This window comes from Poeciliopsis prolifica, unplaced genomic scaffold (genome assembly GCF_027474105.1).
Source record: "Poeciliopsis prolifica strain line A6 unplaced genomic scaffold, Auburn_PproV2 SCAFFOLD107, whole genome shotgun sequence".
NCBI lineage: Eukaryota > Metazoa > Chordata > Actinopteri > Cyprinodontiformes > Poeciliidae > Poeciliopsis > Poeciliopsis prolifica.
This window is the reverse complement of record NW_026562482.1, coordinates 216,846-241,960: the sequence shown is the minus strand read 5'-3', so window position 1 is coordinate 241,960 and position 25,115 is coordinate 216,846. Positions and strand designations below refer to the sequence as shown.

Here is a 25,115-nt window from a genome sequence, read left to right as displayed (position 1 = left end):
CATGCTGTCCGCTGCGAGCATTTTTAGACAGCAAACACACCGGTCTTTCCTCTTCTCCAACTGTAGTCACAGTGAAGCCAAGCTAAATACGCTTCGTCGTATTTCCTCTTCTTAGCTTTCGGTTGACTTTCTGTTGTCTCATTATCTTTGTCTCTCCGCTTTTCTTTTCATCCCTGAAAAACTTTTTCATGTTGGGGGTTGTTGAATAACGGAGGCCATAGACAGAACGCAGTCGGAGCTTTTTGTTGACTTAACACTGCTAACCAAGGCAAACCTGTTGTCTTGTAAGTCGTAAAATGTTGCACTGTCGCAAACGTGACAGAAGTAACAATGAGAGCGCCACTGCCGCCTACTGTGCGCAATTACACTTTATACTAGTACGGCCAAAAAAAAGCCTGTTCCCCAGGATCACACGCCCCCCCAGGTATCGCACCGCGCCCCCCAAAGGGGGCCCGCCCCACTATTTGAGAAGCACTGTGTTAAGTGATGTGAATTTTGAACTGGCAGTAATTTGGCCACCCTGGGCTGAAGGACCAGTCCAGCTTCTCGGCCTGCAGCGTCAGCAGCTGCAGGTTCATTTACAGCCAAACAGCAACAACAGAGGTCAGAGTTCTGATCCATCACATCAAATCCTTGTGACAGAATTGACCCATTAATTGTCCAGTAATCTGTGGCAGCAGGATCCCCGGGCAGGGGATCCTGCTGGAGCCTCCTTGCGCCTTTTAATTAGCGCCAAAACGACTCAGACTGCGCCAGTTCCGCTCTGCAGATACTAACGAGTTTATCTGGAAAACATTTATTCCAGATGTAAAATACCGCAGTAAGAAATATTGAAAATAAGAAATATTAGCTTCATGAAATTAAATAAAACATTGAAACAGCGAAATTGCCGCAATGCATTCTGGTAGATGAAGTTCTTGTTTTCTCAAGTGTTTCCAAGTGTAAAATAAAAATCACGTCTTGCTCTGATAAATCACGGAACGTTTTGACAAATAAGCAACTTTCAAATGTCTTTGAGTTTGAACAGAATGAATGTGAAATAATGAAGGAGTAATGTTGCCCTTTTTATGATTATTTAGAAAAAATAACCAAATTGTTCTAAATTGTGCCAGAAACAATTTCTGCAAATTGATGAAACAGACATAATTTCAATATCAGATCGAAATGAATACACGTGTTTAGAAGTTAATTTTTGTACACAATATATAATCCATATGGAAACAGAAAACAGCAATTTGACAATTTGGCGCTGTGGGAGACGGCTGCCTCTCCAGTAGCTCTTCAGTTTTTAGCTCTTTTTTAACTTTTTATGTTGCCTCTTCAACACAGAAGAGGCTGTGTGTGTTTTTTATTTATCCTATGGATAATTCCAAACTTCTCACTTATTCGAGAGAGGAACTGCTGGACTTTAGAACAATGGGACAAGCCGGCATAAGACACAACATTCCGGTGGAGTTGAGGAGGAGACCGAGGGGCTGCAAGGCTGGGGCTAAGCTAAAGGCTAAGCTAGCGGACAACAGGAGCGCTACAAGCCATCGATTCCCACTGTAATCATGGGGAATGTGAACTCGCTGCCGAACAAGATGGATGAGCTGTCTGCACTGAACAACCAGCGGATCTACAGAGAGAGCAGCTTGTTCATCTTTACAGAGACATGGCTGAACCACCTCGTGCCGGACGCTAACGTGGACCTGCCAGGATTCACCGCTGTGAGGGCTGATAGGGACACGAAAGCGAGTGGTAAAAGAAAAGGTGGGGACTCATCATGTATGAACAATAAATGGTGTAACCCAGGACATATCACTGTAAAGACTGTTTGGTGTTGTCGGGACCTCGAGCTACTAGTCGTTAGCTTGCGGCCATACTACCTGCCGAGGGAGTTCAGTCACGTGATCTCCATCTGCGTTTACATCCCACCGAGAGCGGACGCTACCACTGCCTGTGAAAAAATCCACTCTGTCACAGCAAGGCTACAGACAAAACATCCTGACGCTTTTATTATAATCTCTGGGGACTTCAACCATGTGACCTTGGACTCTACTTTGGCCACTTTCCACCAAGCTGTTGACTGCCCCACCAGGAATAACAGGACAATCGACCTCCTGTATGCCAATGTGAGGGATGCATACAGAGCAACACCCCTACCCCACTAGGGAAGTCAGATCACAACATCGTTCACCTACAGCCACTGTACACCCCCCTGGTCCAAAAGCAGCCTACAACAGCTCGCTCCATCAGGAGGTGGTCCCCTGAGATGGAGAGTGCTCTGAGAGACTGTTATAACACCACGGACTGGGATGCACTGTTCAGCCCGCATGGCCAGGACATAGAGGGGCTGACACACTGCCTGACGGACTATCTGAACTTCTGCGCAGATGTGGTATCCCCTGCTAAGACTGTCCGCTGTTACCCTAATAACAAGCCTTGGGTAACGCGGGAAGTCAAAACTGTCCTCAACAAGAAGAAGGTTGCCTTCAGGAGAGGAGACAGGGAGGCCATGAAGGCAGCACAGCAGGAGGTGAAGCAGTGTGTGAGGGAAGCAAAAGACAGCTACAGGAGAAAGGTGGAGCAGAAGCTGAGAGAGAACAACATGAGGGAGGTCTGGGAAGGTGTGAGGACCATCACTGGCCTCAACACAAAGACCAGAGTCGTTGGGGGAACAATGGAGAGGGCAAACCAACTGAACAACTTCTTCAACAGGTTCAACCAGTCTGTGCCCCCCGGACCCCCTCTCTCACTGCAGCCACCTCTCCTTACCACACACCTCCCCACAGACAACAAAACACTGACAACCCCCCCACACCTCAGCACAACCTCGACCCCACATCACCACAGACCAGGTCAGAGAACAGCTGAGGAAGCTCAAGCCCCAGAAGCAGCAGGGCCGGACCAGGTGTGTCCAAGCTGCTGAAGACCTGCGCTGCTGAACTGGGAGAGCCACTACAGCGGATCTTCAACCTCAGCCTGCAGCTAAGGGAAGTGCCCACCCTCTGGAAGACATCCTGCATCGTCCCAGTGCCCAAGAAGAACAGGCCCAGCGAGCTGAATGACTTTCGGCCCGTGGCACTCACTTCACACCTGATGAAGACGTTGGAGCGGCTCTTCCTCGGCCTCCTCAGACCTCAGGTGGAACATGCTCAGGACCTCCTGCAATTCGCCTACCAGGCAGATGTTGGTGTGGAGGATGCCATCCTCTACCTGCTGCACCGGGCCCACTCCCACCTGGATAAGGGCAGTGGCACAGTGAGGATCCTTTTCTTGGACTTCTCCAGTGCCTTCAATACAATCCAGCCCCTTCTGCTCCAGGACAAACTAAATAGCATGGGAGTGGACCAGCACCTGGTCACCATGATCCATAGTTACCTCACCAACAGGCCGCAGTATGTCAGGCTAAAGGACACCGTGTCTGACACTGTGGTCAGCAGCACAGGAGCCCCTCAGGGCACAGTGCTGGCCCCTCTTCTCTTCACCCTGTACTCCTCTGACTTCCACTACAACTCGGAGCTGTGCCACATACAGAAGTATGCTGATGACACAGCCATAGTCGGATGTATCAGGGACGACGGAGAGGAGGAATATCGCTGTCTGGTGAGGGACTTTGCTCTCTGGTGCCACACAAACCACCTAGAACTCAACACCTCTAAGACGAAGGAGCTGGTTTAGACTTTGGGAGGTCCAGACCAAAGCCAAGACCAGTCGTACTGGAGGGAACGGAGGTTGAGGTCGTGGGCTCCTACAAGTACCTCGGGCTGTGGCTGGACAGTAAACTGGATTGGTCAAAACACACCAGCCACCTGTACGGAAGGTGCAGAGCAGGATGTACTTCCTGAGGAGACTGCGGTCCTTTAACATCTGCAGCAAACTGCTGTGGATGTTCTACCAGTCAGTGATCGCCAGTGTCCTCTTCTACACCGTGGTGTGCTGGGGAGGCAGCACATCCAAGAAGGACACGTCCAGACTGGACAAACTGATCAGGCGTGCCGGCTCTGTGGTCGGCATGAAGCTGGACTCTCTGGTGACGGTGGCAGAGGCGAGGACACTGAACAAACTGCTGGACATCATGGACGATAGCAGCCACCCTCTACACGCCGTCATCAGCAGCCAGAGGAGCCTGTTCAGTGACAGACTGCTGCTTCCCAAGTGCCGGACCAATAGATTCAAGAACTCCTTTGTCCCACACGCCTTCAGACTGTACAACTCCTCACTGGGGGGTCGGAGGTGACAGGACAGAGGGAAGAAGGAGTAGTTTTTCTACAAATGTGAACTCCATATTTATCAGGCCAAACCATACAGTGCAATACCATATCACTGGTCAATCTATCCACCAATTGCTATAATTTCCTTTTGTGTTGTATTTATTCTTTGTTTTGTATTTAATTTGTATTTTTTTGTATTTTGTGTATGCTTACTGTGCCACATTTTTGCCTGTGAGCTGCTGGTAACTATAATTTCCTGAGGGAGTCTTCCCAAGGGATCAATAAAGTCAAGTCTAAGTCTAAGAGAATTAAATTAATACATAAAACACAAACAGTTTTTATTGCAGTTTATTTGTCAACTACACACATACATGTCACTTAAAGTCTGTTTTTAACTTCATTCTCAGCTCAGCGATTTCTTTGCATTCTGCTTTCTGATTGGTTATTCAGGCGGAAATACTATTAGGGTAAATCCCGGAACTGTCAACGTTCTGTAGTTTCAGACGTTTTTGAGTCAGGAGTGAGTCATCTTGTGCAACAGACGATCTTCGGGCGTGAGCCTGCTGTAGAAGTGCGATCCGACTGATACGTCACAGTCTGCCGTTGGTCCGGTTCAGCTCCAGTTCAGCTGCTGTGACCCACCGGTTCTCCCCGCGAACACTCGGAACCGAACCTCGTATCCAGTCCGGACCAACCGGGCCGCAGAAACTGTCCGAGCCGGGTTTCACTTTCTGGCCGAGTTGAAGCCGAGAGGAGCCGAACCGGGGAGGGACCGCTGCCGTTAACGTTGGTGACGTCGGTCAGCCTGAGCTCGGCGCGCCGCCTGTTTGTCCGGGACTGAACGGAACCGATCCGGACCGGGAGCCCCGCGCTGATGGAGAGGAAGAAGACGGACTGTCCGGCGCTGCCGCCCGGCTGGAAGAAGGAGGAAGTGATCAGGAAGTCCGGGCTGAGCGCCGGAAAGAGCGACGTTTACTACTACAGGTGATCCATCAGTTCGGAACCAGCCGCTGCTGGCCGAACCGAGCCGCCCTACTCTCAGCAGTGCATTGTGTTTATGGAACCAGCTGTGCGGTTCCAGAAATGTCCCGCTGGGAGTGTTTTTCCACAGAACCAGTTGTTTACTGGAACTGACGGGAAGTACTGGGACTGGGCCGGCCGGTTCCGAGGTTCTGTTGCTTTCACTTCATTCCAGCAACTTCTGCTCTGATCCAGCCTAATCCCGGATTATTTGACCCAGTCCAGGACGGTTCTGCCCAGAATGATTCATTTCTAGAACCGAGCCAACGAGCAGAACTCTGAGAAAGTATTCAGAGTTCTGCTTGAGGACCCGACAGAAAGTATTCACACCCCAGATCAGTAATGAATTCACATTTACCTTCAGGCCCACTCACTGCCTGACCCTGGAGCCGACTGACAGCCTGAAGTAGGCAGGAGCTGGGCCGGACTGGCCCGGAGCAGGGGCCTGGAGCAGGGGCCTGGGACGGGTCGGAGCAGGGACCGGGTCGGGCCGGAGCAGGAACTGGGCCAGGTCGGAGCAGGGGCCCGGGTCGGAGCAGGGGCCCGGGTCGGAGCAGGAACTGGGGGCTGGAGCAGGGGCCGGGTCGGAGCAGGGGCCCGGGTCGGAGCAGGGGCCGGGTCGGAGCAGGGCCGGGTCTGGAGCAGGGGTCGGAGCAGGAACTGGGCCAGGTCGGAGCAGGGGCCGGGTCGGAGCAGGGGCCCGGGTCGGAGCAGGGGCCGGGCTGGAGCAGGGGCCCGGGTCGGAGCAGGGGCCCGGGTCAGAGCAGGGGCCCGGGTCAGAGCAGGGGCCCGGGGTCGGAGCAGGGCCCGGGTCGGAGCAGGGCCCGGGTCGGAGCAGGGGCCCGGGTCGGAGCAGGGGCCGGGCTGGAGCAGGGGCCCGGGTCGGAGCAGGGGCCGGGCTGGAGCAGGGGCCCGGGTCGGAGCAGGGGCCGGGTCGGAGCAGGGGCCGGCCCGGTTTGTGTTCTGGTTTATTATTTACTCTTTGACGTTCTGATTGAACAGGATGAACAAAATTTGGTTTATTAAATGGAGCTGTTAGTCACTGTCAGACATGAACTGTCATAATTAGTGTTTTTTAGCCTTTCATAAGAGAAAAACAGATTGTCATTTATTAATGTCCCAGTTTTAAACTAAATATTGAGCTAGCAAGCTAAATATTTACTTGGAAGCTACAAACTATATAAATATAAATATTTAGCTCAGTATTTAAATCTAATTAGCTTTGAGATTGCTAAGTGTTTGTTTAGCTTTGTGCAAACTAAGTATTCAGTTAACTAACTAAATACTTAGCAAGCTAAATATTTAGTTAATAGCTAAATATTTAACTCAGCACAAGTATTGAGCTCCAGTCTAGCTTTGAACTAAATAAATTTTGAGCTTGCAAAATATTTCATTAGCTCCAAGTTGGCTAAACTCTTAGTACACAAACGGAATGTTTAGCTAGCAGAATTAAATATTGAGCTAATGTGCAAATTTTCTTACTGATAAGTGGAAGTGGATTGTCAAAATAAAAGCAGGGTCTTGAGAACTTGAATGTAAATCCTGGTGGTTAGCATGAATCCGTTCTGTTTGTTGGTAAACGTCTGTATTGCCTCTAAAACGGCTCATCCTTTGATTCTTGATGTTAAATGTTCAGTTAGCATATGTTACAGTTAGCATGCTAAGTATTTATCATGCTAACTGAAACAGCATCTAGAACTGCAGGCCTCACCAGCTCAGTCAAGGTCAGAGGTCATGATTCAACAATAAGATTGAGAGATAATGGGCTCCAGGTCCAGAACCACAGCTGACCCAGAAGAACTCAGGAACCCGACTCACATGTACGACCAAACCCAGATCTCCTCCAGACCCTCTTAAAGGGACAGGCCGTCACGCACGCTGCCATCTAGTGGTAAGGTTTGGTACAACTGCACCTGTTTTCAGTCAGCCTGTTGCTCTGCCCTCAACCAGTCTGGACTTTTCCCATCATGCATCAGCAGTCGGGGTCAGAGGCCTGCAGCTTCTCTGCTGCAGCTTGAGGTCACAGGAAGTGGCTCCCGCTGCAGGGCTGCCTGCGCTGCGGCGAGGCAGCGGCCGCCCGCCGGCGCTTCCTGTTGCTGGGCGCCGCCGCCGCCGGCTCCGCCACTTCCTGAAGGCTGAGTTTCAGGTCGGTTGGGTCGGGTCGGGTCGGGTTGGGTCGGGTCGGGAGGTGATCTCATCAGCTCGTCAGGAAGTCAGTCAGCAACTTACTGGAAGAGCAGCTCCAGTCTGAGCCCAGAGCTCCCAGTGGCTCCCAGTGGAGAGCCCCCACCTCAGCATCCGTTCTCACATCAGGACTTTAACTAGGCCATTAAGGCAGCTGGATTTTTTCTTTTCAGCTGTTGTGGATCTTGGTTCTGTTGACCCATTTAGACTCTGGCTGCAAATAAACATTTTTAATTGAATTTTTCATACAACTTTAGAAACACGATTCGGCTGCACAGTGGTGCAGTCGGTCGCACTGTTTGCCTTCCAGCAAGAAGTTCTGGGTTCGATTCCCAGTGCATGATGTGTCTCTCATCCAGAACGTTGGCTGGAGACCGGGGTCAAGGGTCAGAAACTGGATGGATTGAATAGAAACACGTTAAAGATGCTAATAAATGAGCAATTGGCAGCTCTGGCTCCCGATTAATCAATAATCGATTAAACCTCTCCCGGACCCAATCTGCAGCAGATTAAGACTGACTGGACCCGTCAGAACCTGCGGGTCCTGACCCGTTCTCCCGTCTCCTTCAGTCCGACAGGGAAAAAGTTTCGGAGCAAGCCGCAGCTGGCCCGTTACCTCGGCAACGCCGTGGACCTGGCCTGCTTCGACTTCCGGACCGGAAAGATGATGCCCGGAAAACTGCAGAAAACAAGCAGCGGTTCCGACACGACGCTCAGAACCTGGCCAAGGTAGGGGCGGGCCGTGAGGGGGCGTGGCTGTGGGGGGCGGGGCTGTGGAGGGGGCGGGGCCGTGAGGGGGTGGGGCTGTGAGGGGGGGGGGCCGTGAGGGGGCGGGGCTGTGGGGGGCGGGGCTGTGGAGGGGGCGGGGCCGTGAGGGGGTGGGGCTCTGAGGGGCGGGGCCGTGAGGGGGCGGGGCTGTGGGGGGCGGGGCTGTGGAGGGGGTGGGGCTGAGGGGGCGGGGCCGTGAGGGGGTGGGGCTGTGAGGGGGCGTGGCTGTGAGGGGGCGGGGCCGTGAGGGGGGGTGGGCTGTGAGGGGCGTGGCTGTGAGGGGGTGGGCCGTGAGGGGGCGGGGCTGTGGAGGGGCGGGGAAGAGGGGGTGGGGTTATAAGCGGGTGGGGGTTATAGAGGGGAGGGGCCGTGGGGGGGCGGGGCTGTGGAGGGGCGGGGTTATAAGCGGTGGGGTCATAGAGAGGCGGGGCTTCTGCAGGTTATCAGATGAACTAACAGACGGTTTGGAGAATCTGTTCACATCATGACCCAGGAACTTCCTGCTGTTGCCACGGCGATTAGTTCATGCTGAATGAATGAATGAATGAATGAATGAATGAATGGGACCGGCCCCAACTTGTTTCTGTCTCCCTGCAGGGAGGCAAACCGGACCTGAACACGGCTCTGCCCATCAGACAGACGGCGTCCATCTTCAAACAGCCCGTTACCAAGGTTACCAGTCACCCCGGAAACAAGGTGAAGACGGACCTGCAGCGAGCCGTGGAGCCGCCGAGGCAGGTGAGGGCGGGGCCCGGGTCGCCATGGCAACCAGCTGCCACCAGCGCAGGAGGGCCAATCAGGAATCAGCCCTGAAAAGAGACGACCAATGAGAACAGGATTATTAGGCAGAATTATGACCACCAGAACCAAGCAGAAGTTTCTGGTTCTGATCTCTGGTTCTGGTTCTGGTTCTGGTCCGGCTCACTGCCTGTCTTTGTTCTGCAGCTGTCTGGGAGAAGCGTCTGACGGGTCTGCGGTCGTCAGACATCACAGAGCAGGTTCTGCGCAGCATGGACCTGCCCAAAGGCCTGCAGGGTAAAACCCGAACCTCCAGCAGAACCCGGCCCGACCCCCGACCTCCGACCCCTGACCTCTCCTGTCCGCAGGCATCGGGCCGGACTCCGGCGACGACGTCCTGCTGTCGGCCATCGCCAGCGCCCTGCACATGAGCTCGGCGCCGATCACGGGCCAGACGTCGGCGGCGGCCGAGAAGAACCCGGCCATCTGGCTGAACACGACCCAGCCGCTCTGCAAGACCTTCACCGTGACGGACGAGCAGATCCGGTGAGGAACCGGGTCATCCAGGGACCCTCCAGAACCGTCAAAGCAGGAATCTGTTTGGAATCAAGATTCTTCTGAGACCGGACGATCCGCTGAGGTTCTGATCCGCTGAGGTTCTGATCCGCTGAGGTTCTGATCCGCTGAGGTTCTGAGCCTCTGAGGTTCTGAGCCTCTGAGGTTCTGAGCCTCTGAGTTCTGAGCCTCTGAGGTTCTGATCCGCTGAGGTTCTGATCCGCTGAGGTTCTGATCCGCTGAGGTTCTGATCCCAGAACGAATTTCAGGATTAGGCTGGGAAATGATCAACACAATAAACTCGCTGGGAATTCTGGGAAGTTGAGTCTGTGGAGTTTGAACGTGTTTGAACCTGGAGGTTCGGATCAGAACCAGGCCCAAACTGAAACATGAATGAAAGTTTAATCCTACAGTTTAAAGTGGTTTGTGGAACAACTGGGATGACTCAGCTGGTTCCTCTGGGAATACTGGGATCAGCAGGGATCTGCTGGGTTTGCTGTTCCTGCAGGCAGACAGCAGGGGGCGCTGTGGGAGCAGAATCAGTGAAACCCATCAGTAGATCCTTCACCTGTTCTTCCCAACTCTCTCTCTCTCTCTCTCTCTCCCACCATCCATCTTCCTCTTTCCAGATGCTTCCTCTCCTCCTCCTGTTTTCCTCCATTCATTTCCTCCTCCTTTCCAGAAACATCCTTATCTTCCTCCTCCTCTCCTCTCTCCCTCCAGCAGTATTCCCTCCTCCTCATTTTTTATCTCTTCCCTCCATTAATTTCCCATTCTTTCTCCGTCTCTCCGGCTGAATGTGCCTGTCATCCCAAATTGCTCCCATTCCTCTTCCTCTTTGTGTTTCTTCTTCTTCTTGTGAATTAAAGCAGGAACATTTTGGTCTGTGGTTCTGCTGGTTCTGGTTCTGTTCGCATCAGCCCTCTGGTCCAGTAACACTGAACAGATTCCCCCAAAATGAACGAAGTGACTCTGAGAAAGTCTTGATTCTAACCAACTCCTGAACAGATTCTGGGACTCTGTTCCCTCGTCCTGAACAGATTCTGGACTCTGTTCCCTCGTCCTGAACAGATTCTAGACTCTGTTCCCTCGTCCTGAACAGATTCTGGACTCTGTTCCCTCGTTCTGAACAGATTCTAGACTCTGTTCCCTCGTTCTGAACAGATTCTGGACTCTGTTCCCTCATCCTGAACAGATTCTGGACTCTGTTCCCTCGTCCTGAACAGATTCTGGACTCTGTTCCCTCATCCTGAACAGATTCTGGACTCTGTTCCCTCATCCTGAACAGATTCTGGACTCTGTTCCCTCGTCCTGAACAGATTCTAGACTCTGTTCCCTCGTTCTGAACAGATTCTGGACTCTGTTCCCTCATCCTGAACAGATTCTGGACTCTGTTCCCTCGTCCTGAACAGATTCTGGACTCTGTTCCCTCATCCTGAACAGATTCTGGACTCTGTTCCCTCATCCTGAACAGATTCTGGACTCTGTTCCCTCGTCCTGAACAGATTCTGGACTCTGTTCCCTCGTTCTGAACAGATTCTAGACTCTGTTCCCTCGTTCTGAACAGATTCTGGACTCTGTTCCCTCATCCTGAACAGATTCTGGACTCTGTTCCCTCGTCCTGAACAGATTCTGGACTCTGTTCCCTCATCCTGAACAGATTCTAGACTCTGTTCCCTCATCCTGAACAGATTCTGGACTCTGTTCCCTCGTCCTGAACAGATTCTGGACTCTGTTCCCTCGTTGAACAGATTCATTTCTTTGAAGAAATTCAAACACTGAACTGATTCCTGATCAGAATCTGAACTGATTCTCCACATGTTTGTTAAATAAATCCTGATGATCTGGTTTATGTAGAACCAGAAGGAAACGGTTCTTGATGAGGAAGCAGAAGTTCTGGAGCGGCTCGGTTCTGACCCGGCTCTGTCTTCTGGGCAGGGATCAGGAGCTGAAGGTGTTCCAGGCCCGGCGCAGCCTGGAGGAGGCGCTGACAGCCGACGGCCTGGCCAGAGCCGCCGAAAACTCCCGGGAACTGCTGCAGGGAAAGACGGCCTAAAGACGGACAGGTGAGGCGGGGCCACCTGGTTACCATGGTAACCGCGAGGCAGGGCAGGTGAAGGAGAGAAACAGAAAGAATCCATCAGCCGATCAAAGCAACATCTTAAATGTTCAGTTTGAGAGCAAGACTCCTGAGTTTCACGGCGGCCATCTTGTTTCTTTGGAAGTTGACCATTAATAAGATCACATGACAATGAAATCAGAATAATACAAGAATAAAGTTGTAATCTTACAAGCATTTTTTGGTAAAATTTCATATTTTACAATATTCTGATAATATCTCCGTTCTTCAGCTCTGAGAAGAGATGAATGAAACTTTACTTTCTGTCATAACTGACTTTTTGGAAAAATTCACTAAGAATGTTTATTGAAATGAGACCTGGTATGAAAAACATTTTATTTCTGCTTAGCGTGCTGCGGTGTGTGCTAGCGCGTGCCCTGCGTAAAATCGGGCCTGTTCCGGTCTCTGGCACATGGATCGGTTCTTTAAGACCATAAAACAGTTTAAACTCAATCTGTCAGCAACACATCACCTAGTCAGGATGTTACTGCTGTCAGTGTGTGTGTGTGTGTGTGTGTGTTTTTTTTCTGTGGAGATGTTGATGCAGATTAGCTACATGTTAGCTGCTGTGCTAAAACCGGCTGTGAGAGTGGAGGAGTGATTACAGCCAGCAGCCTGGGTTTGAACCAGAAACGGCCAGCAGGGGGCAGCAAGACGCTGGGGGGAGAGGGAGACACATCAGAGGAAGAAGATGAACAAACATGAGGGATGAACAGCAGATGAACTCCATTTCTGATGTTGGTAACTCAACAGGTCGTTGCTTTAACTGGGAGACATGAACTGGTTTCTTCTGGTTCCATCTCATTGGTTCTGGTTCCGTCTCGTGTCTCTGCTGCAGCAGACGGTTCTGCTCGACTCTGTCCGTCACCTTCAGTTACTGAAGTTTGTCTGAAAACTATAAAAAGTTCCACTGTGAGGAAAATCGTGCCTGAAATCAGCAGAATACCTTCAATAACATCATTAATTAAAGAATTTATAATATTTGATGCAGAAACAGTCTGCCGGGTCCAGTGAGTGGTTCTGTTCGCTGCCCCTCCCCCACCGCTGCTGAACACACTCAGTGATGGACTCTGCATTGTCTCTCTGCGTCTGCAGCAGCGTCTTCAGAATTCAACCTCATAATCCATGACTGTGTCTTAATTACTACTAATAATTAGAAAATTCTGATAATCTGCAGCCTGATCGCGGCCGATGTCACACACACACACACACACACACACACACACACACACACACACACACACACACACACACACACACACACACCAACACACACGCACGCACACACACCAACACACACACACACACACACACACACCACACACACACACACCAACACACACACACACACACACACACCAACACACACACACCACACACACACACACCAACACACACACACACACACCACACACAACACACACACACACACACACCAACACACACACACACCAACACACACACACACACACACACACCAACACACACACACACCAACACACACACACACCAACACACACACACACACACACACACACACACCAACACACACACACACCAACACACACACACACCAACACACACACACACACACACACCAACACACACACACACCAACACACACACACGCACACACACAGCATCTCTGCAGGACTTTGAAGCAGATAGATAATTCTCTGTGCTTCAACATTCTCTAATTAGCAGCAGCTAAAAATCGCCTGAATCAGCTCCTCTGGAAACTCCAGCTAACAGTCAGCCAGTCTGCATCAGATAAAACCAGTCAGGAAACCAGTCAGGAAACCAGTGTGCAGCAGGGAAACATGGATTCCTGATGAGTCCAGGCAGAATCACTGGGATTATTATTTTATTTCCTCACTGATATCTGGACCGGGTCAGAATCTGGTTATCAGACGTTTCCTCTGGTTAAAGTCTGAGACAAACTAGAGACATCAGATAAATTTACCAAACCAGATGTTTCCATAAACAGACAGTGCAGTAAGTTGAGTTTATATTCCTATTGGTTTAAAAAGCATGAGGCGACGGTGGAGAGGAAAACCTCCCCTTTAAGAGCAGAACCAGAACCGGGCTCAGTTCTCTGCTAGAGAACAGTGAGAGTTAAGACCAGGAGAGTGAAAAGGATTTGGTGAAGCAGCATCATGTCAGCTGGTGTCGTCCAGGACAGCCAATCAGAACGCTGCATAACAGCAAATAATGGAAACAGGAGAGTAGTAGAAGAAGAAATGCAGGATGTTTCCCTCAGTGTTTGGTGAAGAGTCTGTTTGTTGTAGTTTGCTGGATTTTCGGCCCGTTTCTCCTGTCAGAACCGTTGTAACCGGGTCACTAACGCCCTGCAGTTTGGTACCAACCTGTGTTGAGAAATGACCAATCAGAAGCTTTGGTAGCCATGACATCATAAACTGGGTCTTCCCTGGTTATTTCTTATTTTCCTTTGACTTGATTTTATTGTTTCTTATATACCTTCATTCTGTTTTTAACTCGATTGATTCCATAGTCAGTAAACTGAGAGGCTCAGTGATGAATGAAAACATCACCACAGGATCAAATGTCTGAAGATTATCGACCTTCTGTCCTTCTGTCCTCAGGGTCTTCCTGTCCGCCATCCTCAGGGTTTCCTCCTCAACCAAATCCAGATTCAAACCCGGCCAGAACCAGGTCCACTTCCTCCAGCCTTCCTCAGGTCCCTCAGCTCAGGAAAAACCGTTTCTACGCCTGGATCCAGAGCAGCTCAGATGGATCCAAACCAGCAACCAAAGCCTTCAACCTGCCTCCCCGGTGGCTCCGCCTCCCCAGTGGCTCCGCCTCCCCAGTGGCGCCTCCGGCCCGCCCGCCTCCCTGGATCCGCCTCCCGGTGGATCCGCCTCCCCGGTGGATATCCGCCCCCTCTCTGGTGGCTCCGCCTCCCCATTGGCTCCGCCTCCCCGGTGGATCCGCCTCCCCGGTGGCTCCGCCTCCCCAGTGGCTCCGCCTCCCCAGTGGCTCCGCCCCCTCTCAGGTGGCTCCGCCTCCTCAGACCGACGCCATGTTGCGTGGGTCCAGCCTGCAGGACAGCTTCATTCTGCTAACTCTCTGAGCTCCTGATTGGAGGAGCTTCACATCTTCAGGGTTTCATTTAATAATTATGAGAATTTACAGACATATCAAACAGAATAATTACTTATTTAAAACAAATTTTTATACCTTCAGAGAGCTATTGTGTATATTTCCTGAACGGGAGTAAATAAAGAGATTATATTCAGAGTTTCTTTGTGGTTCTTCTGATCCGGTTGGGACTTCCTGGAACAAACAGGACGTTTGCACATCTGGACCCTGACAGCCAGAAGATGGTCGAACGGAAGATTTTTAGGTTTCAATTTATCCAAAATTATGCAGAAAGGTCAAATATGAACATAAACCTGTGAAAAGTCTGAAGTTTTGCCTGAATCTGGTGCTTTCTGTTGCTTCTGCTGATGTTGGACCACATTCTGGGTGCTGACCCACAGTTTGGGAACCCCGAGTTTAGAGGAGCCGCGTGACCTCTGAGTCTCTCACACAGTTTTACTCAGAGACTAAATGTGTGTTTGTGCCACCAGAGTGAGCATGTGACCCTGATGACATCACATGTATCTATGCAGAGTGTTTATGTCTCACACTGTCACTAAGGACGGATCTGAGCGTATGGAGCCCCAACAGGGCCAAAAAGGTGCAAGTGTCATGTCTGCACCTTTCACCCCAGTTCAGAATAATCCACTGTAATCCAACTCCAGTCCGTTGTCTAGAACGGGTTTCCCGACCCGGTTCTGTTGGGGAGGTGTGATGGTGAAGTTCTGCTCCAAATCAAACCGAATCAGAAAAAAATGACAAAATAAAACTAGGATTGAAGAAAAACACAAACAAAGGTGATGCATTTTAATTTGACCAAAACAACTGAGGCTATTGGGCTGCAAAATTAAAATCTAGTTAAGCTTTTCCAACAGGGAGTTCCCTGACCTCCTGACCCGGTCCTCCAGAACCGGGCTGATGAACTGTTTCCCATCCAGACTCTGGTTCTGATAACATCAGGCTGCTGCTATTCATTAGCATCAGCTAATGACTTTCTGCTGCCACTTTCTAACCGACTCCAGAGCCAGAACTCCGACTCCCAGCGCCGGCCGTGACCCGCATCATAAACGGAACCAGCATCATAAACGGAACCAGTACACAAACAGAACCAGTACAAACAGAACCAGTACAAACAGAACCAGCATCACAAACAGAACCAGTACAAACGGAACCAGCATCACAAACAGAACCAGTACAAACAGAACCAGCATCACAAACAGAACCAGAACAAAAACAGAACCAGTACAAACAGAACCAGCATCACAAACAGAACCAGTACAAACAGAACCAGCATCACAAACAGAACCAGTACAAACAGAACCAGCATCACAAACAGAACCAGTACAAACGGAACCAGCATCACAAACAGAACCAGTACAAACAGAACCAGCATCACAAACAGAACCAGTACAAACAGAACCAGCATCACAAACGGAACCAGTACAAAAACAGAACCAGTACAAACAGAACCAGTACAAACGGAACCAGCATCACAAACGGAACCAGTACAAACGGAACCAGCATCACAAACAGAACCAGTACAAACAGAACCAGTACAAACAGAACCAGTACAAACGGAACCAGCATCACAAACGGAACCAGTACAAACGGAACCAGTACAAACGGAACCAGCATCACAAACGGAACCAGTACAAACAGAACCAGTACAAACAGAACCAGTACAAACAGAACCAGTACAAACAGAACCAGCATCACATACAGAACCAGTACAAACAGAACCAGTACAAACAGAACCAGTACAAACAGAACCAGTACAAACAGAACCAGCATCACAAACAGAACCAGTACAAACAGAACCAGTACAAACAGAACCGGTGCCTTCCTGTGAGGTTCCCTCCTCACAGAGAACTGCAGGACCTGCTGGATGTAATTTAGCACCTGGAGCCAAAAGGGCCACATCAGAAGCTGTGGCGGGCCACATTTGGCCCCCGAGCCTCGAGTTGGACTCATGTGAGTTGGTTCCTGATCTGGTTTCACTTCCTGTTTGGTTCTTCTTCTGTCCATCTGCTGCCAAACGTCCTCAGTTTCACAGATCTGGAGATTTTACATCTTTCACTTCCTCTTGTTGAAAAAACAGCATTTCCTCCAAACTCCTGCCGGTTTGGACCAGATTAGCCTGTTAGCTCCATGCTAACATGCTAGGGTTAGCATAGCAATCCTGCTGGTTTCTGTCAGGGAGCTTCAATGAGTTTCTTAGTGATTCTAGTTTATTTCTGCTTGTTTCTTTATTTTCTGCTGTCCTGTGTTCTCTCTCGCCCACTGTGCCACTTTCTCTCCCTCACACCTGCAACCCGTCAGCCAATCAGCAGCTCCTGCTTCCACAGTCACTCTGAACATCTGCTGCTAATGCTTCCTAACATTGATCCATAAATCTTCCTTGGATTTATGGTTTTTGTTCTGCTCCCTGTGCTTTTTGTAAGTTTTTCATCATTTTTTAAATTAAATACAAAATCTACTTAATTGCTTCCTCTTTCTTTCTGTATTTGGGTTCAAACATTTATTTCTATGTAACAATTACAAAAATTAGAGAATAATTTATGAAGCAATCTCCATTTTTGGCAAAGATTTCTGTATAAATGCATAAATAACATTTTTTGGTTTTCACTAACAGCATTTGAATGTAAGCAGCCAAAGCATTTTGACTTTTAAACACATGATCATTATTGATCTAATTTAAAGTCTCGTCTGGTTCGCAGACATTTAGCATCCCTGACCAGCTTTGAGGTTGTTACAGGACAATAACGTTAAAACCATAAATTCAGCCACTGTACAGTTCTGACGATGAAAGTAACAAAAATCACACCGACAGGAGGAACAAACCAGCCAGATTTCCTGTTTTTCAACTGTTTATGAGGAAGAAAATTCAAAAACTGAACTAGAAGAAAACTGAAAATAAAAGCTTCTGAGTTGAAGCTAAACAGGAACAAAATGAATTCTTAATGCAAAACTGAAATACAGACATGTGGGCCTCAGATCATCGATAAAAACCAACAAGCAAGATGTCAGGTTAAAAATCAACATTTTAATTTGAACTGAATTGGTGAATATAGAGATTTAATCCATGAAGTTTTGATTTTCATCCGAGTTTCTTCTTCCTGGTTTAAAGAAATGATGAATCCAAGCCGCATCCGTCCAAATATTTACTCACGTCTTGGTTTTTACAGTTGGCCCGCCAGCCCACCCTGCAGACACACAGAGGAAAACATCATCTGCATACAGAGCGATGGAAACCAGCAGATCAGCCGAGGCTGGTCACATGACCTCACCAGGCGGCGATGCCCTGCGGATCCCTGACGACGCGCTTCGCACAGTTGATGGCAACGGAAACATCGTCACTCAGCAGCTCTGGTACAGAAAAACAAAACGCTTCATTTTCCCCAGTTCACAAAGAAAAACCTTCCAGAGAATCACAGGGCAATAATTTAATAACCAAACTTACGTTAGCAGATACATTTCATCTTAAATTTCAGTCAGATATTAATTGTTTTGGTTTATTTTGGTCAAAGTGGATCTCAGCTAACAGAACAAACAGAAAAGGATTAAATATGATTGAACAATTTCGTATTCAGATTGATGGAAAATGATTTTATTGCCTTTAACACCAAACTTCTTTACTTCATCTTTAAAAAGTGATCAAACACCTGGATTAATTTGCTTTTACAAATTATGAGTTTTTAATAAATGTTTTTTTTTGACAAAGAAAATTTCACAAAAAAGTGAAAACTGATTCCAATCAAATGACAAATAAATGAAAGTATATAAATATTAACTCTCTTTAAAAGGTCTGTCCTCATTCAACAAACGTTCAGCACTAGTTAATTTTGTATTAGCGCTTTTGCTAACTGTGCTAACATTTAGCGCACTTAGCTTATTATCAAGAGCTAATTTAGTTTGCTGTCTTGTAAACTTTCAGGTGAATAAAGTTTGATATCTGTAAGACTTTAAGATTTCTTCCAGTAGTTTATATTCATGCTCTTATTTTGAAGTCCGTTTGCGCAGTAGTTGTTTCCTGTCCTCACGGTCTCTCTTTTTCCCCCAGTAACTTTATTTAAAACCAGAAACAGGAACAGAACAAAACACAGACAGCAAACAAAATAGAAATAAATAGAAAATCGAAGGACTTTATGGACCATAGAAATTATGTTGAAATTAAATTGGTGTTTGAAGGTTGTCGTTTTTCAAGAGCAGACAGAATATCAATTGATGTTAGCGCTTTGGCATTAGCTTCCCATAAATACTGTGGTGATATAGCACTTTAGCATTAGCTTCTGCTAAATACCATGTTGGTATAGCATGTTAGCAGAGCTAATGTTTCATGATTAGCGCTTCAGGGTTAGCTAACTATTCAGTTAGCGGCTAGGCTACATATAGGCTAAGCTACACATTAGCCTGGTGTAGCTCATTATGGATAATTGTGAAGCCATATTTTGCTTCATGTTGATTGTTGTGTTGAGTTAAAAGCTGGAGGTTCTTGACCTACGATCACACATGATGTGACAACCGTTGGCGGTTCTGATCCGGGTGTCGTTGCACCACCAGCGGCTGTTGATCTGGAAGATGCCGTAGTCGGTGGATTTGTCCCGGTTGTGGTTCTCTGCCAGAGTGTTGTATCTCGACTCCGAGTAAGTCAGACACATCCCTGAAGACAAAACCAGTTTCATGTTTAACCCCAGCAGAGGGCGCCGTCAGCAGGCAGTGACCGAAGCATCCGACAGCAAGAGACGCAGCGTGTCAAACTGTCCCACAAAGACTCTTCATGGGAAACGGCCATTTGCAAAGTTAGCAGCAATAATTCAGGTTATTTAGTCATAAAAGGGTCAATGTCACAATCATAAATGCCACAGTTTCAATCATACAAAGGAAATATTTATGTCTGAGCTAAATATTTAGTTTTCAAGCTAAATAGTTAGTTTAAAATTAAGTACTTATTGGGCTAAATATTTAGGTTAAAGCTAAATATTCAAACTAAATATTTTTGATCAGATCTAAATAAACTAAATATATAGTTGGTGATCTGAGTATTCAGCCTTAAAGTAAATATTTAGCCAAATGTTTATAAGACATATAATTGTGCAATAACTGCAGTAATTTCATTTACTGAATAATTATTTCAGATTTTCTCCTCTAAACAGATTGTTGACCTTGATATTGTTTAAAAGGGTTTCAGTCTAATCAGTTTATCTTAAAGTATTTAGTAATCAAACCTGGATGAAGTCAGAAATGATCCGGTTTTCTGATCTGTTTGTCAAAATGTGAACAAAAGGAACCAGAATCATGAGTTTGTTGCTCTGTGGACTTACAGTTGGCCAGGCTGACGCCCCAGTATCCGTCCATCCCGTAGCTCTTCATGGTCCGGGCCCACTGGCACCGCTCAAACACTCTGCCGTCCACCAGAACCGCCGCCAGCACCAGAACCACCAGAACCTTCATCGCCTCGTCTAGAATCAACTCGACCTGCAGAAACAGAAGGAAACTCTGTGGTTGCTGCAACTGAACCGCAGGCAACTTTCAATATGACCAACAAGAAGCAACGGAGAATCAGACAAGTTCCCTAAAACATGAAGAGCTTCTGGTTCTGGTTCTGGTTTTACAGCAGATGGTTCCTGTAAGAGGAAACCACCACAACAGATTAGAATAGAATAGAATAGAATAGAATAGAATAGAATAGAATAGATTAGAATAGAATAGAATAGATTAGAATAGAATAGAATAGATTAGAATAGAATAGAATAGAATAGAATAGAATAGAATAGAATAGAATAGAATAGATTAGAATAGAATAGATTAGCTGCAGCTCCTCCTCATCATGATTCTCCTTTTTTTGGTGATTTATTAGAAAAATCACTAAAATGAAGTTTGAAAAGTTCCAGTTTAATTCCTGAACTTTTCCAAATTCTGCTGTAGATTTTTTTAGATTCATTTAAATATTTCTGAGATTTTTTAACTTTTCAGACTAAAACATATCTGTAATTTTTCCTAAAAAATGTTTGAGAATTTTCACCTGAGAAATTTTTTTTTTTAACATTTTTGACTTTTCAAACTAAGAAATTTCCACAATTTTGTATAAAGTTTCAGAGATTAATCTACAAAATGTTGTTTTCTAGTGAATTTTGTCAGAAATTTCCTATTTTTTTTTGGACTTTTTAAAATAGAAATTCACTTCTTTTTGTATGATCAGTGGCCCTAACAGGCTGCCGTAGCTCATAACTTCAGCCTGACATACTTGGTGATCCAGTGGAACCAGTCTGGCAGCAAACTGGGATTTTGTTCAAAACACTTTGAGACCAAAAACACTTTCAAAACTTTATGTATCTAAAGTTATTTAAAGCAAAGATCAGTGAAAAGGTTCCTGCAGAGACTAGTTTTGTTTCTACCTTCAAAACGTTTATTTAAAAATAATTAAAATGTTTTGTGTTTTAGAGTGAGATACGTTACCTGTGGATCCCAGCTGCAGCCACCAGTAAACCTCTAAAACCTAAAACTGTCCGGAGGAAGGGGATGATGATGTCATCAGGCGAGGCCACGCCCACCGGAAGCTGCAGAGGGAAACGGAAACAGCTGACAGACGTTTCTGCAGCAGAGCTCAGCAGCTCTGATATTAATAAAAACAGCTGCTGGTTTCATCATTTCCATCGACTCAAAATGAAAAGTTCTGGGTTTCATCCAACAGAACAGATGACCCGGAGCTGGAGCCCCTCACTCTGCTCTGATACTGGTCACCATCCAGCCACCTCTGACCCTTGACCCCAGTGGGGTCAGGAGCTGCTGCCTCTCCAGCCAACGTTTCGGGCGAGAGGCGGGGTCACCTGCACGTCGTCGGTCTGTCGCAGGGCAGAATCATTAATCATTGGAGTCTCGTCGCCGACAGGAAGAGACAGGAAGCCCCTCAACAAACACCTGGACAGGTGAGGCTCTTCAGTGAGACCTTCCAATAAAAATGCCCCGGCTCATTGGACTGAACCGGTTCTTGGTTCTCATTCTTGGTTCTCGGTTCTCGGTCTGGTTCCACCCGGTGCAGGAGTTTCTGTAAACTGTATTTTCCTTCCATTGGTGGCTCTGAATAAACGATGTTTGTAAAAATATCAGCTGACAGTGAAGCTGAATCTGTCAGTGGTGATGAAACTAAAGTGTTGAAACACATTCAGGTGTTTGTGGTACCAGACGACCCGGTTCTGTTGGGTCCCACTTCTCCCTCAGAAACCTAAAAATCAAGTCCAGTGATTTAACAGGGAGTTTCCATAGCAAGCAGTGACTCATGATGTTTCATTTCAGCCTGAATTTATTTCCTTTCTGACTCGGTTTTTCTCCCACAGTCAACACTGGGAACCAGTTTAACTAACTGGTTAAACAACTATCAAGATCTAAACACCAACATGTATTTTATCCAGAAACTGTCAGAGGTTTGATTCCCTTCCCCACTTCCTGTCCAGGTACAGTTTAACGTTCAGCACTGAAGGTCAAAGGTCAGAAAACAACAAGCAGCCGCCGCTCTGCTTTCAGCCGCAGGAAACTCCACTGATAAGAGCAGCAGAGTTTCTCCCAGCAGGTCCAGTTCCCAGCAAGTCCAGTTCCCAGCAGGTCCAGTTCCCAGCAGGTTCCAGTTCCCACTAGTGTGTCTGAGGAAAGATTTATGTCCCATTAACGACAAATTAATGGATAAATCTGGACAACATGAGAGTTTAATCTTTAAAAAAGTTTCCTTCAGTCCTAGATGATAGATAGATAGATAGATAGATAGATAGATAGATAGATAGATAGATAGATAGATAGATAGATAGATAGATAGATAGATAGATAGATAGATAGATAGATAGATAGATAGATAGATAGATAGATAGATAGATAGATAGATATTATTTCATATTCTGTTTGTTTTATTCTGTTTCCTGTTTTAATAAAGTTATTAGGAGAAAAGCAAAGCATGAGGACAGGAAGCAGAACTACTGCCTGAACAATCTACATGCACTTCAAAATAAGAGCGTAAACTAAAACATGAATTACCTGAAGCAGGTTTATGATGTTAAACTGTATTTCAGTGAATGTTTATAAAACAGCCAGTTAAATTAGCGCTTTAGCATTTATCTGTTAAAATGAGACAGGAAGCTAAGTGTGCTAACATTTTCAAAGTTAGCTAAATGCTAAAAATGACCTTAACCTGAACATAAACATGTTTATGTAACAATCTGAATCGTCTTCTTAACATTTTAAAACGTCACATGTTGAAATATTTGTGTTTGGAGTTTCAGTGAAATCACCTGCAGAGACGAAACCTGGAGGAATCGTCACAAATTCATCACAAATTCATCACAAATTCATCACAAATTCATCACAAATTCATCACAAAGTCGTCACAAATTCATCACAAATTCATCACAAATTCATCACAAATTCATCACAAAGTCATCACAAATCACTGAACCAATGTTCCACCAAAGTTACCAAACATTTGTTCTGGGTTCTGTCTTCTTGCATAACGCTGCAGTTTGTTGGACTTTGCTGCACATCGATCTGTTGCCACACTGAGAAACATTCAGTCACATTCAGGAGTCCAGAGAGAAACTGGGATCAAATCAGAACGTCGTGTTTTTTTGCTCCTTTCATTGTTGAATTTGGACGACTTTCAATCAGATTAGGTCTCAGTTAAAGCAGCCACAGGTGGTCAAGGTGAGCACATCGACAGGAAACCAGGAGATGAAGACGATGAAGACGCTGCTGCTGCTGCTGCTGGCTGCGGCCGATGCTAAAGTCTTTGAGCGCTGTGATTGGGCGCGCACCTTGAAGGCCAATGGCATGGATGGTTACCGCGGCATCAGCCTGGCCAACTGTAAGTACAGAACCATCGACTGTTAGCATCAGTGGGAGTCAGACGTGTCTGTCATGAAGCTGCTTGTTCTCCTTCATCTTCACTCCTTTCATGAAACATTTCCTGGTTTTCAGAGACGTCATCATCAAAACAACTCTGATTGGTTGGCAAATGGATCATTTTTGCTGCAAGTTCAGGTTTAAGAACGACGTAGATGTTGGTTGGTTCTCTCTTTAGTTGGATCTGCAGCAGCAGCTGCTGCAGTCTGGTCAGTTCAGTCGCCTGCAGCACCAGAGAGTCACCAAGAACTGGACCTTAAAGTGAGAATCTCTCTCTGGATGGAGTCTCCATGTTCTTCCTTTGCATTTCTTGGTTTTCTGGTTTCCTGGAGACGTCTAGATGCATCTAGACGCATGTAGATTCCTCCAGGTCGTGTTCAGCTCATTGTTAGTTGAGTTTCCAGTCTCGTCATCGTCCCTTGCTCAACGATCTTTGGCGATAGACTCCAGTTCCCATCCAGGGAGACGGATGATTTTGTTATCCAGTGTTCAGTCTTTACCCAACCGATGCTGAATCTGGTGTTTCCTGATTGTCCGTAGGGGTTTGCCTGACCCAACACGAGTCATCCTTCAACACCAGAGCCACCAACCGCAACACAGACGGCTCCACCGACTACGGCATCTTCCAGATCAACAGCCGCTGGTGGTGCAGAGATGGCGGCGGAGTCTCAGCATCCAACGGATGCGGCATCAGCTGCAGCCGTAAGCGTTGAATCCTCATGTTTTCTCTGGGATAGAAAGTAAAAGCAGAACTTCCAGTTTTGAATCTTCCTCCAGAACTGCAGACAGACGATGTGACCGCGGCGATCACCTGCGCCAAACGCGTCGTCAGGGACCCAACGGGATCGCAGCATGGTGGGTCATGTGATGCAGTGATGGTGAGACTGCTTTACTTTGATTGGACCGTCATTGGTAACAGTGTTTTGGCTTCAGGGTGGCCTGGACGAAACACTGTCAGAACCGAGACCTGAGCAGCTACCTGAGGGGCTGCAGACTCTGACCTGGACCTGAAGACCAGAACAACCTTCATCCTCTGACATTATTTTAGGGATCCTAAAATAACATTTCAATAAAACAAGTACATCCCCACTGACCACTGCATTCACTGACTGATGCATTCACTGACCGCTGCATTCACTGGTGCATTCACTGACTGATGCATTCACTGACCGCTGCATTCACTGGTGCATTCACTGACTGATGCATTCACTGACTGCTGCATTCACTGGTGCATTCACTGACTGATGCATTCACTGACCGCTGCATTCACTGACTGATGCATTCACTGACCGCTGCATTCACTGACCGCTGCATTCACTGACTGATGCATTCACTGACTGATGCATTCACTGACCGCTGCATTCACTGACCGCTGCATTCACTGGTGCATTCACTGACTGATGCATTCACTGACCGCTGCATTCACTGATGCATTCACTGACATTCACTGACTGATGCATTCACTGACTGATGCATTCACTGACTGCTGCATTCACTGACCGCTGCATTCACTGACTGATGCATTCACTGACCGCTGCATTCACTGACTGATG

The 25,115-nt window shown here is 47.4% G+C and overlaps 3 protein-coding genes across 4 annotated transcripts; 2 read left to right on the top strand and 1 right to left on the bottom strand.

Annotated features, from left to right (window-relative positions):
• Positions 1-4,579: 4,579 nt before the first annotated feature.
• LOC129354301 (methyl-CpG-binding domain protein 2-like) lies at positions 4,580-14,417 on the top strand. Its single transcript, XM_055023807.1, is given in 8 exon segments — positions 4,580-5,180; positions 7,971-8,083; positions 8,086-8,129; positions 8,766-8,910; positions 9,117-9,203; positions 9,275-9,452; positions 11,400-11,527; positions 14,184-14,417. Coding segments are annotated over 7 exon segments (795 nt in total). The 5' UTR covers positions 4,580-5,070; the 3' UTR covers positions 11,518-11,527; positions 14,184-14,417.
• Positions 14,418-17,702: 3,285 nt separating this feature from the next.
• LOC129354299 (lysozyme C-like) lies at positions 17,703-21,237 on the bottom strand. Of its 2 annotated transcripts, XM_055023804.1 has the most exons (5): positions 21,136-21,237; positions 20,001-20,154; positions 19,181-19,339; positions 17,967-18,045; positions 17,703-17,882 (listed from the first exon to the last, which is right to left on the bottom strand). In XM_055023804.1, exons 2-5 carry the CDS (start codon positions 20,128-20,130, stop codon positions 17,801-17,803), a joined length of 450 nt encoding a protein of 149 aa, XP_054879779.1. In that variant the 5' UTR covers positions 20,131-20,154; positions 21,136-21,237; the 3' UTR covers positions 17,703-17,800. The 2 variants fall into 2 exon arrangements, with proteins under 2 accessions (XP_054879779.1, XP_054879780.1); XM_055023805.1 differs by lacking the exon at positions 21,136-21,237 and having other exon boundaries at positions 20,001-20,264.
• Positions 21,238-23,233: 1,996 nt separating this feature from the next.
• Positions 23,234-24,655, top strand: LOC129354300 (lysozyme C-like). The gene is given in 5 exon segments (XM_055023806.1): positions 23,234-23,524; positions 24,103-24,264; positions 24,340-24,396; positions 24,399-24,417; positions 24,496-24,655. Coding segments are annotated over 5 exon segments (438 nt in total). The 5' UTR covers positions 23,234-23,391; the 3' UTR covers positions 24,563-24,655.
• The last annotated feature ends 460 nt before the right edge of the window (positions 24,656-25,115 follow it).

Bases quoted from the DNA above. Each gene is read 5' to 3' on its own strand.
- LOC129354299 (XM_055023804.1), bottom strand. From the start codon at position 20,130: ATGAAGGTTCTGGTGGTTCTGGTGCTGGCGGCGGTTCTGGTGGACGGC. The intron at 19,340-20,000 runs GTAAGTCCACAG...TTTTGTCTTCAG, and splicing joins GGGCGTCAGCCTGGCCAACT to GGATGTGTCTGACTTACTCG. The intron at 18,046-19,180 runs GTAGGTCAAGAA...TTTCTGTACCAG, and splicing joins TTGTCACATCATGTGTGATC to AGCTGCTGAGTGACGATGTT.